A 19,385-nucleotide genomic window follows, 5' to 3' on the forward strand; every position below is an offset into this window, starting at 1 on the left:
GCCGGGTCCTCTGGGACCTCGCGGCTCCGCGCACGCGCCGCCCCCCGCGGCCCCGCCCCCCCGCCACACGCGGCCGCCGCGGGCCCGCCCACGTGACCCACGTGTTGGCGTGCCCGAGGCCGCACGCCATCCCCTAGCCACGCACGCCAGCGGCGGATCCCGGGGTTTAATTGGGGAGGGGTCCCAGGGCTTAGCTGGGGTCTCAATTAATTAAAGGTCTCTGTTAATTGGTGGTCCCCGTTAATTGAGGGTCTCTGAGCCTCTCGGGGGGGTCCCGGACTCGCGGGGGGCGGGGCGGAAGCGGCTCCACTGTCACGAGGGGCGGGGAGAGAGAAAACAACCTGGCCACGCCCCCTCGGACGAGGCCGAACCCCATAACCACGCCTCCAAGGTGGCCACGCCCCCGCGTGTAGACGCACGTGCGCGGCCGCGTGTAAACACACGTGAGGGGAGCCAGGCCACGCCCACAAGACTCAGCGCATGCGCAGTGCAATGAGAAAGGTGTTGTTACACAAGCCACGCCCTCTGTGGGCGTGTCGCGCTCGCTGATTGGTCAGCGCATGTTCTCCCTTCAAAAACGACCCAAAACTCCCCAAAAACGGCGCTGGGACCCCCAAAACAAACCAACACCCCTCAAAATCAATGCAGAACCCCCCCAAAATGAACCCGAAACCCAAAAAAACCGGCGAAGCCCCCCAGAATCTCCCCGGAACACCCTCAAACCCTCGAAAAGACCTCCGGGATCCCCAAAATTCGCCGGAAAAATAAAAAGGGACGGAAAATCCCGCCCGAATTGGGGGAGAGTCCTCGGGGGGGTCGCGGGGGTCTCAGGGCCAAGTTGGGATCACGGAAGTGTCCGGAAAACCGCGCGCGGGGTATTGTGCGATAAACCGCGCCGCTGATTGGCTGTCGCCGAGCAACAGCCGCGCAGAGCCTGCCGGGAGGCCGAAGCTGATTGGCTGCAGAGCAAAGGCGTGCTGAGCGTTGCTGGGCAACAGACGCGCAAAGCATTCCGAGAGCATAACGCTGATTGGCTGCTGCCGGGGTAGGCGCGCAAAGGATGACGGGAAATGAAGGCACGGCGGAGGAGTAACGCACGATGGGAACGCGCGTTGCCAGGCAACGGCAGCACCGAACCGGAAGTGCGGCCTAAACGCCGGGAACAAGCCCGAGACCCCCCGGAAGCGCCCAAAAACCCTCCCGGGGGGTCGGTTCCACCGTTCCGGCAAATTCGGGGCCTCCCGGAGGATTTCGGGCCCTCGCGGGAGCGAGGGGAGCGGCGGAAGTGTCAAATCTTTATTGGTTATTTCATCCATTTTTATACATTCTCATAGTGACCCCCCCCGCCCCTCCCCCCCCCGCTATTTACAGGTGTCAATAAGGCTTCAGAGAGACCCCTCCCCCCCCTCCCCGCCCATCCCCCACCCCCCCGGACAGTACAATACAGGCACTTGGAGACCCCTCCCCCTCCCGCCCCTCCCCCACCCCCCACCCCGCCCCTCCCCCCCTCCCCCAGGTGGGTCGGGGCCCCCCCCGCCCACCCCAATTTTTGGTTACATGAAGTGTTTGTACAAGGGGGACCCCCCCCCTCAAAATAACAACAACAAAAAAAACCGGGGACCCCTCCCCTCCCCCACCCCCAAAATAACAACAAAAAAAAAAAATCCCAGAGACCCCCCCGGGGGGTGGGGGAGGGGCTGTGCCGGCGGCCCCTCCCCCCGCTTTGCATTTCTGGGGACGAAATTCCGGAATTTGGGGTTTGTGCTTCAGAGCCCCAACGGGGGGAGGGGTCCTGACCAGACTGGGGGGGTCCCGCAGCGATTGGGGGGGGGGTCAAACCCGTTTTGAGGGGGATTGCACCCAAATTTGGGGATTTTCACCCGTTTTTTGGGGATTTCCGCCCGTTTTTAGGGGATTTCACCCAAATTTCGGAGTTCCTGCCTGATTTTTGGGGAGTTTCACCCAAATTTTGGGAAGTCCCACCCGTTTTTGGGGGGGTTTCACCCGTTTTTGGGGAGGGTCACCTAAAGTTTGGGGGTCCCGCCCATTTTTGGGGGAGTTTCATCTGTTTTGGGAGGGATTTCACCCAAATTTTGGGGTTCCTGACCGTTTTTTGGACGGGTTTCACCATTTTGAGGGGGGGGGTCACACCAATTTCTGAGGGGGTTTCACCCAAAATTTGGGGGTCCCCGCCCAGTTTTTGGAATTACACCCGTTTTTGGGGGTCCCCGCCCATTTCTGGGTGTCCCGCCCGTTTTTTGGGGGGATTTCACCCATTTTTGAGGGGATTTCATCCAAACTTTTGGGGGTATTCCACCCAAATTTTTGGGGAATTCCCGCCTAGATTTGGAATGGCCCCGCCCATTTTTAAAGAGGCCCCGCCCATTTCAAAAGGCACCACGCCCATTTTTAAAGGCACCACGCCCATTTTTTGAGCGCCCCCGCCCATTTTTTGGGTGGCCCCGCCCATTTTTTTGCGTTTCCCCCCCCTAAATTTGGAGCTCCCCTCCCCCTCTCCAGAGCCCCTCCCCCATTTTTGGCCCCTCCCCCATTCCTTGGGGAGGGTCCCACCCGTTTTCAAAGGGGTGGGGGAGGGGTTTCCCCCCCTTCTCCCCCGCCCCTCCCCCCACCCCTCCCCCATCCAAGGCCGCCCGAAAGTTTCGTTGGGGGCGGGGCTTGCGCTGGCCCCTCCCCCCTTTCCCTGCACTGAACCCCTCCCCCACACAGCGGGGGGGTTGGGGGATGGGGGGGAGGGGCGTGGTCAGGCAGCTTTGCCCCTCCCCCCTCTCATTAAGGCTCTCTCAAGGGTTTTGGGTGGGGGGGGCGGGGTCGGTGCCGCTCCTCCCCCTTTGCCCCGCCCCCTCCCCCTGGCCCCGCCCCCTCCCCCATTAGGACTCCAATGACAGCTGGGCCGTGGCGCGCTGCAGCTCCCCTCCCCCACCCAGCAGCTGGGGGTCCGCGCGGGGGGAGGAGGAGGAGGGGCCGGCCCCGCCCCCAGCCCCGCCCCCAGCCCCGCCCCCCTCCCTCCAGCGCCGTTTGAAGCGCAGCTTGAGCGGCACGCGGGGGGGGGAGGGGCGGCCCGCCGGCCCCGCCCCCTCCCCTGCAGCCCCTCCCCCCACGCTGCTGTTTGAGGGGGCGGGGCCTGTGCTGCTGATGGGGGCGGGGGCGAACACCTCATCTTCCTCCCCCTCCTCCTCCTCCTCCTCCTCCTCGCTCAGCGCCGCCACCTCCAGCGCCTCCTCCTCCTCCTCCTCGGGCTCCACCTTGATGTGGGGGAGGGGCTCCGCCGCCGCCCCGCCCCCCACCGACGACGTCGACGACGACGCTGACGACGACGATGACGACGTGGAAGGGGGCGGGGCCTGGGGGGCGGGGTTGTTGCGGTGCCTCCGGCCCGGGGGGGGCGGTTGGAGCTTGAAGGGGAAGGCGGGGGCGGGGTCGGAGGAGGGGGCGTGGCCGTGCGCGGCGGCGGGGGCGGAGGGGGCGGGGTCGGGGGGCGTGGCGGGGGCGGGGCGCAGCAGCAGCGCGGGCGGGGGGCAGGGCAGGAAGGCGCGCGGGCTCAGGTGGTAGCTGAGCACGCTCCGCGCCTGCGCCGCCAGCGCGCGCTGCAGGTCCTCGGCCGAGAAGGAGAAATGAGACCCCGCCCCCGCCCCGCCCCCTGCCCCGCCCCCCAGCAGCGGGCTCAGCGTGGGGGAGGGGGCGTACCCCAAATGGGGCGGGGGGCTGAGCGGGAGGGCGGGGCTCAGCGGAGGGGGGAGGAGCCCGCCCGCCCCTCCCCCGCCCCCGCCGCCCCCTCCCCCTCCCCCCCCGCCGCCCCCTCCCCCTCCCCCCGCGAAGGGGCTGAGGGGGGGCTCGCGGAGGGGGGAGGGGTAGAGGCGGAACAGCCCCTCGGGGGTCAGGCGGGGCGGGGGGTGCGGCGGGGGGAGGGGCCGGAAGCCGCCCCCGCCCCCCCCGCCGGGCTCGCGGTGCGGGGGGAGGGGCAGCGGGGGCGGGGCGTGGCGGGGGGCGTGGGGGAGGGGCGGGGGGGGCTCCTCGGGCTCCTCGGAGCCGTCGCTGAGCGAGCCCAGGCGGCGGTGGGGGAAGGGCGAGGGCGGAAGGGGCGGGGCCAAAAGCGAGGGACCGCCCCCTGCCGAGCCGGCCCCGCCCCCTCCGATGACGGGGGAGCGCGGGGCGTGGGGGAGGGGCGGGGGGGAGAGGCCGTCGGGGGGGGAGGGGCCGGGCAGGGGGGGGAAGCGGAAGTGGGAGGCGCCCGTGGGGAGGGGGGGGGCGCTCTGAGGGAGGGGGGGGCCTGGGGGGGGGAGGGGAGAGAGAGAGAAAATGAATAATAATGAGGGGGAGGGGTCAGGAAGCGCACCTGGACACGCCCAGACCCCGCCCTGAACGCACCCGGGCACACCCATCCCATATAACCCCGCCCACCCCCAGTTAAGCCCCGCCCACTCCCATTAGCCCCGCCCATGTCTCACCTGCCAGCCCCAGGTCAATGAAGGGTTAATTAACGAGCACTAATTTGTTAAAATTGAATTAGTAACTGACATTACCCACCCCTGTTAGCCCCGCCTACTTTAGTTAACCCCACCCACCCCAGTTAGCCCCGCCCATTTCTCACCTGCCAGCCCTAGGTCGATGAAGGGTTAATTAACAAGCACTAATTTGTTAAAATTGAATTTGTAACTGACATTACCCACCCCCGTCAGCCCCGCCCACTTTAGTTAACCCCGCCCACGCCCATTAGCCCCGCCCATGTCTCACCTGCCAGCCCCAGATCAATGAAGGGTTAATTAACAAGCACTAATTTGTTAAAATTGAATTTGAAACTGGCACTACCCACCCCCGTTAGCCCCGCCCACCCCAGTTAACCCCGCCCACCCCAGTTAGCCCCGCCCATGTCTCACCTGCCAGCCCCAGGTCGATGAAGGGGTAATTAACGAGCACTAATTTGTTAAAATTGAATTTGTAACTGACATTACCCACCCCTGTTAGCCCCGCCTACTTTAGTTAACCCCGCCCACCCCCGTTAGCCCCGCCCCCGGCTCACCTGCCAGCCCCAGGTCGATGAAGGGGTAATTAACGAGCACTAATTTGTTAAAATTGAATTTGTAGGTGAATCTCTTGCCCTTGGTCTTGTGCAGGATCCGCTTGTTGTAGTAATACCTGGAAGGGGCGGGGCCACAGGGGGACACGCCCACTCAGCACATGGACACGCCCCCCAACAGCTGGCCACGCCCCCTTTAGCCCATGGACACGCCCACTGGGAACCCCAAAATTCACCCGTGTGGAAGAACCCAGGACAAACCCCAAAATTCCAGGGAAAAAACCCCAAAATTCCAGGGAAAAAAAGGAAAAAAAAACCACAAAAAATTCAAATTTCACTGGGAAAAAACGCTCAAATTTTCAGGGAAAAATAGGGGGAAAATAGGGAAAAAAATGGAGAAATAAAAGGGGGAAAAAAGAGGAAAAAATAGGAAAAAAAGGGGGATGAAGGGGAAAAGAAAGGGGAAAAAAAAGGAAAAAAAGGGGATAAAACCGAGAAAACAGGGGGGAAAAAGGGGAAAAAATAGGAAAAAAAGGGAGAGAAAAGAGGAAAAAAAATGGGAAAGAAAGAGGAAAAAAGAGGGAAAAAAAGGGGAAAAAAAGAGGAAAAAAGGGGAAAAAATAGGAAAAAAAGGGGAAAAAGAGGGAAAAAAGGGGGAAAGACGGGGATAAAAAAGGGGAAAAGAGGAAAAAAAAGGGAAAAAAATAGGAAAAAAAGGGGGGAAAAAGGGAAAAAAAGAGGAAAAAAGGGGATAAAAACAGGAAAAAAGGGGAGAAAAAGGGAAAAAAAGGGAAAAATGGGAAAAAGAAGAAAAAAGGGGGATGAAAGGGAAAAAAAAGGGAAAAATAGGGAAAAAAGGGGAAAAAAGAGGAAAAAAAGTGGAAAAAAGGGGATAAAAACGGGAAAAAGGGGGGGAAATGGGAAAAAAAAATGAGGAAAAAATCGGAAAAAAATGGGAAAAAAAAACAAGAAAAAAGGGGGATGAAAGGGAAAAAAAAGAGGAAAAAAAGAGGGGAAAATAGGATAAAAACGAGAACAAAAGGGGAAAAAAGGGGATAAAAACGGGAATAAATGGGGGAAAAAAGGGGAAAAAATAGGAAATAAAGGGGGAAAAAAAGAGGAAAAAAAAGGGGAAAAAATAGGAAAAAAAGGGGGAAAAAAAGGGAAAAAAAGGGGAAAAAAAAGAGGAAAAAAAGGGGAAAAAAGGGGATAAAAACAGGGACAAAAGGGGGAAAATAGGAAAAAAAAAGGGAAAAAAAAGAGGAAAAAAGGGAAAAAAAGGGGAAAAAAAGAGGAAAAAATGGGAAAAAAAGAGGAAAAAAGGGGCATGAAAGGGGAAAAAAAAGGGGGAAAAATAGGAAAAAAATGGGAAAAAAACGGGGGAAAAAAGACGAAAAAAGGGGATAAAAATGGGGGAAAAAAGGGGAAAAAAAATAGAAAAAAAAGGGGAAAAACCATTAAAAACCGAGATTTTCACCTGAGGGCGCGGCTGAGCTTGTCGTAGTTCATGTGGGGCTTGCACTTGCGCACCCCCCAGAGCCGCGCCACCTCGTCGGGGTCCTTGATGACGAACTCGCCGTAGTCGCCCTGCCAGGCGATGACCTCGCGGTACTGCTCCTGCCGCAGCAGCTCCAGGATGAAGTGCCACAGCTGGATCTGCCGCGAGCCGGGGCTGGACTCGGCCTTGTACGCCCACTCTGGGAACGCGAACCCTGATAACAGAGCGATGGTGGCATCACTGAGGTATCAGAGTGATATCAGAGTGATATCAGTGCGATATCAGCATTGTCAGTGCGATATCAGTGTGTTATCATTGTCAGTGTGACCTCACTCGGTGCCACAGCCGGATCTGGGGCTGGACTCGGCCTTGTCCATCAATGACGTCATTGGTGACGTCATCAGCATGATCTCATTGGCGTGATGTCATCAGTGTCACTGCAGTGACATCATCGGTGTGACATCATCAGCACCCCAAAAACAACGCTCCAAAAAAAGCGCCGGAAAATTGAAATCCCAAAAACTTCACCGGAAAATCCAAATCCCAAAAAGCCCAAAACCCCAAAAACTCACCCCAAAATCGGGACGCCAAAATCGCGACTGGAAATCAACGCCCCAAAAACATCGGCCCCCAAATCGGGATCCCAAAATCCGAGCCCCAAAAAATCAGCGCCCAAAAAATCAGCATCGCAAAAATTCACCCCTAAAATCACCCAAAAACCACCCAAAAATCAGCATCCCCAAAAAATTGTGATCCAAAAGGCAGCACCCCAAAACTGAACCCCAAAATCGCGATCCCAAAATCGGGACCCCAAAAGCTTTGCCCCCCCAAAAATCAACATCCCAAGATCGGAATCCCGAAATCGGGACCCCAAAAATTCGCCCCAAAATCGGGATCAGAAGAAAAAAAATCAGGACCCCAAAAATTTCCCCCCCCAAAAATTCCGAACCCCAAACTCGGCGCCCCAAATAATCAGGACCCCCAAAAGTCACCCCAAAACCAAAACTCCAAAAATTCACCCCAAAACTCAGAACTCCCCCCCAAAATCGGGGCTCCCCCCCCGCCCCTCCCCCTCCCCAATTTCGGGGTCCGGCCCCTCCCCCCCCTCCCCCCCCCAAGCGCTGGCGGCGGCCCCGGGTGGGGGAGGGGCGGGTGGGGGAGGGGCCGGAGACACTTCGGGGTCTGTTCTCGCCCGGGGGGGGGGGAGGGGCGGGGGCGGTGACGTCACCGCTGTCAATGGGGGCTCTGTTCCCGACAACGGGACCGAAACTGGGCTGGGACCCCCAAAACTGGGCTAGGACCCCCACAAAGGGGCTGGGACCCCCAAAATTCACCCCAAAACTGGGCTGGGACCCCCAAAATTCACCCCAAAAATGGGCTGGGACCCCCCAAAACTTGGCTGGGACCCCCAAAATTCACCCCAAAAAGGGGCTGGGACCTCCAAAACGGGGCTGGGACCCCCAAAATTCACCCCAAAACTGGGCTGGGAACCCCAAAACTGGGCTGGGACCCCCAAAACTGGGCTGGGACCCCCAAAATTCACCTTAAAACTGGGCTGGGACCCCCAAAACTGGGCTGGGAGCCCCAAAATTCACCCCAAAAATGGGCTAGGACCCCCCAAAAATGGGCTGGGACCCCCTCAAACTGGGATAGGACCTCCCAAAAATGGGATGGGACCCTAAAAATTCACCCCAAAACTGGCCCGGGACCCCCAAAAAACAGGATTGGGACCCCGAAAACGGCACCAAAACCTGGCTGGGACCCCAAAACCACACCGGGATCCCCCAAAAATGGAACCGGACCCCAAAAACCGGGAATGGGACCCCAAAACTGAGATCGGGACCCCAAAAATGGCCCCAAAACCGGACCAGGACCCCAAAACCGGGACTGGGACCCCAAATCTGAGATCGGGACCCCAAAAACGGCCCCAAAATCGGGGCTGGAACCCAAAATCAAGACCGGGACCCCCAAATCAGGACCAGGACCATAAAATTGGAACCAGGACCCCAAAACTGAGACCGGGACCCCAAAAATGAGACCCGAACCCTAAAACTGAGTTTGGGAGCCCCAAATCCGCGACCGGGACATCGAATTCGGGATTGGAACCCCCAAAACCGCCCCAAAAATGGGACCGGGACCCCAAAACTGAGATCGGGACCCAAAACCGGTCCCAAAACTGAGATCGGGACCCCAAAAACGGGACCGGGACCCCCAAATCTGAGATCGGGACCCCCAAAATCAGAACCAGGACCCCAAAAACGGGACCGCGACCCTTTGGGATCCCCTCCCCCCCCAGGGCCCGAACCCCAAATTCGCCCCCGGGACCCCCCAAAATTCCCGCGCGCCGAAACTTTCGGGCCCCGCCCCCAACTTCGGGACCCCTCCCCCACCCCCGACCGACCCCCCCCCCCCAAACTGCGCCCCTCCCCCCCTTGGGGGGTTTGGGGTTTCCCGCCCCCCCCGGCAGGGGGCGCTGTGGGGGCTGGGGGAGGGGCGTGGCTAAAGGGGGTGTGGCCAATGGAAGGGGGCGGGGTTTGCGCTCCGGGAGGGGGGAGGGGCAAAGTTTGAACGGGCCCGGGCGGGTCCGAAGGGGGGGGGGGGAGGGGCGGGACCCCCCCCCCCCGCGTTAATGAGGCGGCTCCAATTAACGCCCCCCCCGTTAATTAACGCCGAAACTCCGCCCACAGAGCGAAATAAAGGGGGGGGAGGGGGCGGTGCTGCCCCTCCCCCCCCCCCCCACGGCCCAAAACACACAACGTGGCAGCGCCGCCCCTCCCCCACCCGCCCCGCACCCCCCGCTGTGGGGGGAGGGGAGGAGCCCCCCCCCATCCCGCCCCTCCCCCCGCGTGGGAATCCGTGCGGGGGTGGGGGAGGGGGAGGGGGGGGGGGACGCAACAGGTCCCGAAACTCCGGCGGAGCCAGTGGGAAAACGGGGGGGGGGGGGGGGGCGATGGGGACCCCCCCCCAATTAATGAACGGGGTGGGGGAGGGGCTGAGGTACCGGGGGGGGGGGGGCGAAACTTTGCGGCGCCGATGGGGGGGGGGGGGGAAAGGAGGGGGGGGGAGGGGGCAAAGTTCCTCCCCTCCCCCTCCCGCCGAACCGCGCCCCCCCCCCAAAAATAAAAAGTTCCCCCCCCCCCCCCCCCCCCCCCCCGCCCGCCCCTCCCCCCCCACGGCGGATTTCGGGGGGGGGGGGCCGCAGTTCCCACCTGCGTCCGCCGGAGTCTTCATGGCCGCGCTGCCGCCGCCGCGATCGCCCCCCCGCCCCCCCCCCCCCCCCCAACCCCCGCCCCCCGCCCCTCCCCCCCGGCCGGGCCCGGCCCCGCCCCCCCCTCCGCGCCCGCCCCGGCGTCAGCGCCGCGTTGCCATGGTGACCAAGCCACGCCTCTTGCACGCAGAAGCCACGCCCACGCCGCTTAAAGAAACTTAAATAATTTAATTAATTTGATTGGGGAGCGGAGAGGGGTTGGGAGACCCCCCAAAGCCCCTCCCCCACCTCTGGGGGTGTTTGGAAAATGGGGGAGGAGCGTGGGGGGCACGTGGGGGCCGCACGTGGCGGGAAACGCGCGCTGGCCACGCCCCCTCCCGCGCTCCCAGCCCCTCCCCCCCCGCCCCCGGCTGGCGCCATCGCCCCTCCCCCCGCGGCTATAAATAGCATCATTAATTATTCAGCTTCCCCCGCGGTTAATGAGCGGCGGAGAGGGCGGGGCAGGCCACGCCCACCGTCCCTCCCCTCCCCTGGCTCAGCAAAAAGGGGCGGGGCCAGAGCGGTGGGGGGAAACTGAGGCAGCGCACGGCGCGCTCTGCGCATGCGCCAGCGGGAGGCGTGGTCAGGACGCGGAACAGGCGTGGCAAACACCCCGGGAGGCGTGGCCAGCAGAGGGCGTGGCCTCGGCGGCTCCAGCGTGTCACACACGCCCCTCCCCTCCCCCCGCGCCGCGCGCTGATTGGCTCGTCCTACCCACCAATCCCAGCGCGCCGCGGTGACCTCATCGCTCGGCCGCCCCGGGCCGCCATTGGCCGGCGGTGGCCACGCCTCCCGGGTTCCCACGTGGGGGGCGGGGTGGGCGTGTCCCGCGGGCCGGCGCGGGCGCTGATTGGCCGCTGCCGGCGGCGGCTCCGCTGTTGCTGAGGGGAAGCGCGAGGGGCCCGGACGGGGCCGGGAGCGCCGCGAGCGGCCGGGGGTGAGCTCATCAATATGCTAATCACATGCTAATCACATGCAAACCGCGCTGACCGACCCCCCCCTCCCCCCCCCCCCCCTCACGGCCCGGCCCCACCCCCTCCCCCCTCCCCCACCCTTCGCGTTCCTTTGGGGCCGCCCCTCCCCCCACCTTCCCCCCTTTCTCCTCCCCCCCCCCCGCGGGTCTTGAGGGGGGAAAGAGGGCGGGGCTTGGCGCGGGGCACGCCGGGAATTGCGGTCCGGAGCGGCCTCGCTTTCCCGTGGGGCTTTGCGCGCGCGGGGCACGCCGGGAGTTGTAGGCCTGCGGCTCTGAGGGGCGCGATCCCGGCGTGCCCCGCGCGGCCACGCCCCCTTTATCCCCCCACCCCCACCTAAAGTAAACAAGCCCGGACGCCGCTTAAACCCCGCCCCCCTCCTCTCTGATTGGCTACTGTACCCCAAACCCCGCCCACGCAGCGCCGCCATTGGGCACTGTCAGCGCGGAGGGGGCGGGACGCCGGTTGGCAGCGCCGGGCGCTGATTGGTCAGCGCGGCTGTCAGTCAGGCGGTTGTGGGCGCTGATTGGCCGCGGCCGCGGCTGCTCCCGGTTCATTCACCATTTTGTCGGGCCCGGAGTGAACCCGGGGCTCCCGCGGGCCGGGGGGCGCAGGTACGGGGGGGGGGGGGGGCCGGGGGGGGCTCCGGGACCCCCAAAGGGGGCGGGGACGGGGAGGGGCTCGGGGGGAGGGGCCTCGTGACGTGTCACCCCCTGGGGGGGGAAATTCAGCCCCTCCCCCACCCGGAAAGTTTTGGGGTGCGGGGCGGGGAGGGGCGGGACCCCCCCCAGGGTCACGTGGGACCACCCGGGGGGCGGAGCCGCAGCGGGGGGAGGGGCGCGGGGGGAGCCCCCCGGGTTGGGGGGCGGGACCCCAAATTTGGGGGAGAAAACCCCGATTTTAGGGTTGGACAGCGCAAATTGGGGGGTTCGGGACCCCAAGTTTGGGTTTGGGGACCCCAATTTTGGGTTCGGGACCCCAATTTTGGGTTCGGGACCCCAATTTTGGGGTTCGGCACTTCAAATTTTGGGGTTCAGCACCCCAAGTTTGATTTTGGGGACCCCAATTCTGAGTTTGGGACCCCAATTTTGGGTCCGGGACCCCAATTTTGAGTTTCCGAGCTTCAATTTCAAGTTTTGGGACCCCCAATTTTGGATGTTGAAACCTCAATTTTGGGGTTTGGCACCCCAATTTTGGGGTGGGAGACCCCGGTTTTGAGTTCCAGGACCCCAATTTTGGGGATCAGGACCCCCAAATTTGAGTTAGGGGACTCCAATTTTAGGGTTTGGGACTCCAAATTTGAGTTTTGAGAGCCCAATTTTTAGGTTGGGACCCCAATTTTGGGGTTCAGACCCCAATTTTGAGTTTTGGGACCCCAATTTTGGGATTCATGTCCCCAAATTTTGGTGTCAGGACCCCAATTTTAAGTTTCTTGACCCCATTTGTGGGTGCCCAGACCCCAATTTTGACTTTTAGCACCCAATTTTTGGGCTGCAGGACCCCAATTTTTGAATTTCCAGACCCCAATTTTGAGGTTTCGGGACCCCTCCTCAAATTCTCCCAACCACGATTTTGTGGCTCCGCCCCCTCCCCATTTCTGGGCGTTCCTTTGGGTGTGGGTGGGGTCTCTTTTGTCCCCTCCCCCTTTCCACTGACCCCTCCCTATTTTGGGCGTTCCTTTAGTTGGGGGTGGGGTCTCGGCTGTCCCCTCCCCCTTTGCTGACCCCTCCCCAATATCCCCAAAGTGGGCGGGGTTTTCGCTGTCCCCTCCCCCTTTGCTGACTCCTCCCCAATATCTTTACAGTGGGCGGGGTTTTCGCTGTCCCCGCCCCCTCACTGACCCCTCCCCAATATCCCCACAGTGGGCGGGGTTTTCGCTGTCCCCGCCCCCTTGCTGAGCCCCCAATATCTTTACAGTGGGCGGGGTTTTCGCTGTCCCCGCCCCCTTCGCTGACCCCTCCCCAATATCCCCACAGGACCCCTCAGCTCCGGGAGGAAGATGAAGCCGGCGAGGAAGGCCGGCCCCTCCCCCTCCCCCCCCAACCCCCCCCCCCACGACGACCCCCGCCCCTCCTCCTCCCCTCCCCCCGCGCCCCCTCCCCTCTCCTCCTCCTCCTCCTCCTCCCCTCCCCCGCCCAGCCGCAAGACCACCACCTTCAAATCGCGCGCCCCGCGCAAGAAACCCCCCGCGACCCCCGAGGACCCCCATGGTGACCCCCAGGGCGACCCCCAGAGCGGCTGCTCCAGCACGGACACGGCCAGCGAGCACTCGGCCGATGAGGGCGGCGGAGGCGGAGGAGGAGGAGGAGGAGGAGGAGGAGGAGGAGGCGGAGGAGGAGGAGGAGGAGGAGGAGGAGGCGGAGGAGGAAATGGGGGCGCTCCCGGGGGTCTCCCCGCTCCCCCCGGTTCTCTCCCAACCCCGGAACCCCCCGAGCTGGAAGCGGCGTTCCGGCGTTTGCGTTGCCAGCGGGTGCTGGCTCGGCGCGACGGCGTTTTCCGCCCGGCCGTGGTGAAGCAGCTGCGGCGCGGCGGCCACGAGCTGGGCGTGCAGTTCGCCGGCGACCGCGCCGTCACCTTCCTGGAGGGCGGCTTCCTGCTCGGAGACCCCCCGGCCGTGGTGTTGGACGCGACCCCACCGGCCGGAGCGCTGGGAGTGGGCACGGCCGTGTGCGCCCGCCTGGACCCGGCCGAGACGCTCTACCGGCCGGGCACCGTGGTGGAGGTGAGCGCCAAGCCGCCCTCGTACCGGGTGCGCTTCGCGCCGCCGCCGCCCGCGCCGCCCGTGTGGGTGCCGCGCTCAGGGTTGAGGTTGCTGAGACCCCCGTGGCCCCCCGAGCTCCACAACGACGATGAGGAGGATGATGAAGGCGCCCCGCGGCAACCGGAGGACGCGGAGGTTTCCAAGCTGAGCGCTGCGCCCCAAATACAACAACAACAACAACAGCAACAACAACAACAGCAGCCCCCCACCCCTCAGCGGGCAGCGGGACCCCCGACCCAACCCGGCGGGACCCCCCAGCCCAAGTACAAGAAGGGCGACGTGGTTTGCACGCCCAACGGCATCCGCAAGAAGTTCAACGGGAAGCAATGGCGGCGCCTGTGCTCCCGCGACGGCTGCACCAAGGAGTCGCAGCGCCGCGGCTTCTGCTCCCGACACCTCTCCATGCGCACCAAGGAGCTCGAGGGGCTGCCCGACCCCCGCCCGGGCCCGCCGGGACCCCCGAGCCAACGCGGCGGCAGCGCTGATTTCGAATGGGGCGGCGACGAAACGTCCCGGGAGAGCGAAGGGGACGCTCGGGCTCGCCCGGGGCCGCCCAACCCGGACCTGTCGCGCTTCGAGTTCGACGAGTGCGAGGCCGCCGTGATGCTCGTGTCGCTGGGCTCGTCGCGCTCGGGCACGCCGAGCTTCTCGCCGGCCTCCACGCAGTCCCCGTTCTCGCCCACGCCGTCGCCGTCGCCGTCGCCGCTCTTCGGGTTCCGCCCCGCCAATTTCAGCCCGGTCACGGCCTCGCCTCGGGCCCGTGGGCGCCACCTGAGCTCGGGCACCCCCCGGCCTGGGGAGGGGTTGAGCCCCCCGCCCCCTCCCCCCCCACCGCCGCCCCCTCCTCCTCCTCCTCCTCCTCGGCCCCGCCCACCCTCGGGGGTCCCGCCCGTTTTCCAGCCCGGTTTGCCGTTCCCGGTGCCGCTGAGCCCCGGCAAGCGCAAAGCGGAGACAGCGGCCATAGGGGAGGGGGGCGATGGGGGCGGTCCCGGTGCGGCGGGGGGCGGGGCGGGGGGCGGGGCGATGTTCCGCGCGCTCTCGCCGTTATTCGCGCCCCGCTCCCCCGCCGGGCTCACGGCCGACCCCGGCCCCGGTGCCCGCCGGGTCCCTCCGGTACCGCGGGGCTCCCCCGTCATCGTCCGCAACCCCGAGGTGCCGCTCCCGGAGCCGCCCCTCCCTCCGCGGCCCCGCCCCCTGGGGCCGCCCCCTCCCCAAAAAGCGCCGCCCCACCACCCCCCGCCTCCCCCTTTGGCCGCGCCGGTGCCAATCAACGCCGGCAGGCTCCGCCCCTCTGCCGGCTCGGCCCCGCCCCCTCCCGAGCGCGGCGCCCCCCCCGCGCCGTTCGGGGCGCCCCCCCCCCCGCTGCAGCCCGTGCCCTTCCACCCCTCCCCCGCCGCGCTGCTGCCGCTGCTCGTGCCCGGAGAGTTCGGGAGCCCCCCCCAGCAGCAGGGACCCCCCCGCAAGGAGATCGTCATGGGCCGGCCCGGCACAGGTACGGGGACACCGGGGGGGGGGGGGGGGGGGGGTGGGGAATTTTTGGGGGGTTTTATTTTGGGAATTTTTGGGAATTTATTGGGAATTTATTGGGAATTTTGGGGAATTTTTTGCGAATTTTTTTTGGGAATTTTGGAGGAATTTTAGGGAATTTATGGGGATTTTTTGGGAATTTTTTGGAATTTATTGGGATTTTTTTGGGAATTTTTGGGAATTTTAAAGGGATTTTTTGGGAATTTTTGGGAATTTTTGGGGATTTTTTGGGAATTTTTTTGGAATTTTGGGGAATTTATTGGGGATTTTTTGGGAATTTTTTGGGGTTTTTTTGGGAATTTTTGGGAATTTATTGGGAATTTTGGGGGAATTTTTGGGGATTTATTGGGGATTTTTTGGGAATTTTTGGGAATTTTTTGGGGAATTTTGGGGAATTTTTTGGGGAATTTTTGGGAATTTTTTGGGGAATTTTGGGGAATTTTTTGGAAATTTTTTGGGATTTTTTGGGGATTTTTTGGGAATTTTTGGGGGAATTTTTTGGGATTTTTAAAGAATTGTTGGGGGATTTTTTTTGAATTTTTGGGAATTTTTATGGAATTTTTTGGTTTTTTTTTTTAATTTTTTGGGAATTTTTTGGGAAGGTTTTAGGGGGTCTCGAGGGAGATTTGGGGGGGTTTGGGAATTTTTAGAGGCGATTTCAGGAGGTTTTGGGGGGGTCTGGGCCGATTTTGGGGATTTGGGGGGAGTTTAAGGGCATTTGGGGGGTTATAGGGATTTTGGGGGGTTTGAGGAGATTTGAGGAGGATTTGGGGGAGTTTGGGGGGTTTTTGATGAATTTCGTGGAGGTTTCGGGTGCTTTTGAGAGGTTTTGGGGTGGTGAACGAGGACAGAGGGGTGATGGGTGGGGCGTGATGACATCATAGCAGGGTCATGGTGAGGTCATAGCAGGTTGTGATGTCATGGGGCGGTCGTGATGAGCTCAGAGCGGGATTGGTCCATCGTGGTGACATCACAGTGATGTCATAGTGAGGTCGTGGTGGGGACGGAGCCGCCATGATATGTTTTGTGTCGTGATGATGTCACGGTTACGTCACAGCGATGTCAGAACAGCGTCAGGGCTGCGTTTCCATGGAGTTAGTTGGTCGTGATGACGTCATGGTGACATCAGAGCAGTGCCAGGCTTTGAATGTGGTGTTGAACCATTGTGGTGACGTCACAGTGACGTCAGAGCGGTGTTGGGGCAGTGTTACTGGGTTGTGGTGACGTCACAGTGACGTCAGAGCAGCGCCGGGGTTGTCGCGCAGGCTCACAGCGCTGTCGAGCCGCTTCTATGACGTCATTCTGACGTCAGAGCTCGGCGCGGGCTCTTCGGCGTCGTTTTTCACGCCGTGGTGACGTCAGCCCGCGTCTCCGTGACGTCACGGCCTCTCCTCCCCTCCACGGGGTGGGCGTGGCCTCGCTGAGCTCCCAGGGAGGGGCGTGGCCTCCCCGCTCCCAGTGGGCGTGGCCTCTGTGTTTGCTGCGCGCGCAGCCCGCCCCGGGCGCGGGAGGCGGGGGCGGGCGGGGGGCGCCCTCTCATTTGCATACGCGCGGCGGTTCCGCCAATGGGCGCGCGGCGCGGGGGCGGGAAGCCCCCTCTCATTTGCATACGCGCGCGGGCGCCGTCGCCCCGCTGAGGGAGGGGGGGGAGATTTGAGTGGGCGGGGTGTTCGCCCTGCTCATTTGCATACGCTCGCGGCTCCTCCAATGGGCGCCGCGGGGCTCCGCACGCGCGGGCCCGGCCGGCCAATGGGGCGAGGGTTGGAAGGGGGGGGAAGGAGGGGAGGGGGGAGGGAGGGGAGCTTTGCGCACGCGCGGCGGGAGAGGCGGGAGCAGCGGACGGGGCGGGGGGGGGGGGGGCGGCGCGCGCGCCCGTTCCCAGCGCGCGCTTCGGGCGCGGGCGGCGGCCCCGGAGCGCGACCCCTCCCCCCCCCCTCCCTCCCTCTTCTATTCCCCCCCCCTCGATAAAAAAAAAAAATCCCGGGAAGGGGAAAAATCCCCTCCCCCACCCCCCCCTCACACACACAGAACCGAACCGGGACCGCAGCGAGAGCTTCCACACCCCCCCTCGCATTCCCCTCCCTTCCCTCCGCCATGTCCTCCTCCTCCGCCGCCCTCCCCCCGGCCGCGGCCCCGCGCAGAGGCCTCGGCATGTTCGGTCAGTGCTGGGGGGGGCGAAGGGGGGAATTTGGGGGGTTCCTGAGGGGATTTGGGGGTTCAGGAGGGTCCAATAATGGGGGGGGGGGGGGGGGAAGGGTTTGGGGTCTGTGGGAAAGGGGTGGGGGCGGGTGGGGGTGGGGGGGTTTGTGAGGGAGGAGTGGGGGGGTGTGAGGGGGGTGAGGGGCTCTGAGGGGGATTTGGGGGTTCTGAGGGGATTTTGGGGGGTTCTGAGGGGGCGATTTTGGGGGATTTTGGGGTGGGGTTGACGGGAGCCCTGTGGGGATTTGCGGTTCGTGAGGGGATTTCGGGTTTCGTGAGGGGAATTTTGGGGTTTGTGAGGGGAATTGGGGTCCGTGAGGTGTAATTTAGGATCGCTGTGGGGATTTTGGGGTTCGTGAGGGGATTTCGGGTTTCGTGAGGGGAATTTTGGGGGTTTGTGAGGGGAATTGGGGTCCGTGAGGTGTAATTTCGGATCCCTGTGGGGATTTTGGGGTTCGTGAGGGGATTTCGGGTTTCGTGAGGGGAATTTTGGGGTTTGTGAGGGGAATTGGGGTCCGTGAGGTGTAATTTCGGATCCCTGTGGGGATTTTGGGGTTCGTGAGGGAGATTTTGATTTTTTTGAAGGGAATTTGGGGTCCGTGAGGGATTTTTGGGGTCCGTGAGGGGAATTTCGGGGGCCGTGTGGGGAATTTGGGGTCTCTGTCGGGATTTCGGATTTCGTGAGGGGAGTTTTGGGGTTTGTGAGGTGAATTGGGGTCCGTGAGGGGAATTTTGGGGTCTGTGAGGGCAATTTGGGGTCTCTGTGGCGATTTAGGATTCGCGAGGGGAATTTTGAGGTTTGTGAGGGGATTTCGGGTTTCGTGAGGGGTAATTTGGGATCCGCGTGGGGATTTTGGGGTCCGTGAGGGGAATTTTGGGGTTCGTGAGGGGATTTGGGCTTTGTGATGGATAATTTAGGATCCATGTGGGGATTCGGGGTTCGTGAGGGGAATTTTTGTTTTTGTGAAGGGGAATTTGGGGTCCGCGAGTAGAATTTGGTGATTTATGAGGAAATGTTGGGGTTTGTGAGGCGATTTTATGGTTTTGATGTGATTTTGGTTGGTTCGTGAGGAAATTCTGGTTTTTGTGAGGAGATATCGGGGTTCTGATGCGATTTTGGGGGATTTGTGAGGAAATGTTGGGGTTTGTGAAGCGATTTTGGGGGTTCTGATGCGATTTTGGGGGATTTGTGAGGAAAAGTTTGGGTTCTGAGACAAAATTTTGGTGTTTGCGCTGCGATTTCGGGATTTTGGGGCGATTCTTGGCGATTTGTGAGGAAATTTTGGGGTTTGTGAGGCGATTTTGGGGGTTCTGAGGTGATTTTGGAGATTTTGGGAGGAAATTTTTTGCGTTTTTGAGGGAATCTCAAGATTTTAAGGCGATTTTGCGTTTTCTGCATGGAAATTTTGGGGTTTGTGAGGCGATTTTGGGATTCTGAGGAGATTTTGGCGGGTTTCGTGAGGAAACGTTGGGGTTTTTAAGAGGATTTTGGTGTTTTGAGCCAAATTTGTGATTTCTGTGAGGAATTTATGGCGTCTGTGAGAGCATTTGGGGTCTCTGTGAGGGAATTTGGGGGTTCTGAGGATAATTTCAGTATTCCTGAGGTAATTTTTGGGGTCTTTGAGGTAATTTTGGTGGTTCTGGGGTAATTTTGGGGGTCTTTGAGGTAATTTTGGTGGGATGTTTAAAGCGGTTTTGGGCCTTTGATGCAATTTTGGAGTTTCTGAAGTAATTTTGAGGTTCTGAGGTAATTTGAGGGGGTCTTTAAAGTAATGTTGGTGGTTCTGGGGTAATTTTGAGATTTTTTGAGGTAATTTTGGGGGTTTTTGAGGTAATTTTGGGGGTCTTTGAGGTACTTTTGGGGGTCTTTGATGTACTTTTGGGGGTTCCTGAGGTAATTTCGGTGTTTTTGAGGTAACTCTTAGGGTCTTTGAGGTAATTTGGGGGTTTTGAGGTAATTTTGGGTGTCTTTGGGATAATTTGAGGAGGTCTTTGAGGAATTTTGGGGTTTCTGAGGTAATTTTTGGGGTCTTTTGAGGTGATTTTTGTGGTAATTTTGGGGCGTGGCCCTCACCTGTGATGTCACCGGAGCCCCGCGGTGTCACAGCCCTGTCTGTCTGTCTGTCTGTCCGTCTGTCCCTGTGCAG

The 19,385-nt window shown here is 61.5% G+C and overlaps 2 protein-coding genes across 2 annotated transcripts in view; one reads left to right on the plus strand and one right to left on the minus strand.

Moving 5' to 3' along the window:
* Positions 1-2,640: 2,640 nt before the first annotated feature.
* On the minus strand, positions 2,641-9,800 carry ERF (ETS2 repressor factor). The gene is made up of 4 exons (XM_064738033.1): positions 9,743-9,800; positions 6,513-6,747; positions 5,039-5,154; positions 2,641-4,288 (listed from the first exon to the last, which is right to left on the minus strand). The coding sequence occupies exons 1-4, from the start codon at positions 9,762-9,764 to the stop codon at positions 2,889-2,891; spliced, it is 1,773 nt and encodes a 590-aa protein (XP_064594103.1). The 5' UTR covers positions 9,765-9,800; the 3' UTR covers positions 2,641-2,888.
* Positions 9,801-12,958: 3,158 nt separating this feature from the next.
* Positions 12,959-19,385, plus strand: part of CIC (capicua transcriptional repressor) — a 29,052-nt gene continuing 22,625 nt past the window's right edge. Inside the window, exons 1-2 of the mRNA XM_064738034.1 lie at positions 12,959-12,973; positions 13,018-15,004. Coding sequence (XP_064594104.1) covers positions 12,959-12,973; positions 13,018-15,004 — 2,002 coding nt within the window. The remainder of the gene's footprint in view (positions 12,974-13,017; positions 15,005-19,385) is intronic.

Source organism: Zonotrichia leucophrys, unplaced genomic scaffold (assembly GCF_028769735.1).
Source record: "Zonotrichia leucophrys gambelii isolate GWCS_2022_RI unplaced genomic scaffold, RI_Zleu_2.0 Scaffold_158_108649, whole genome shotgun sequence".
Lineage (NCBI taxonomy): Eukaryota > Metazoa > Chordata > Aves > Passeriformes > Passerellidae > Zonotrichia > Zonotrichia leucophrys.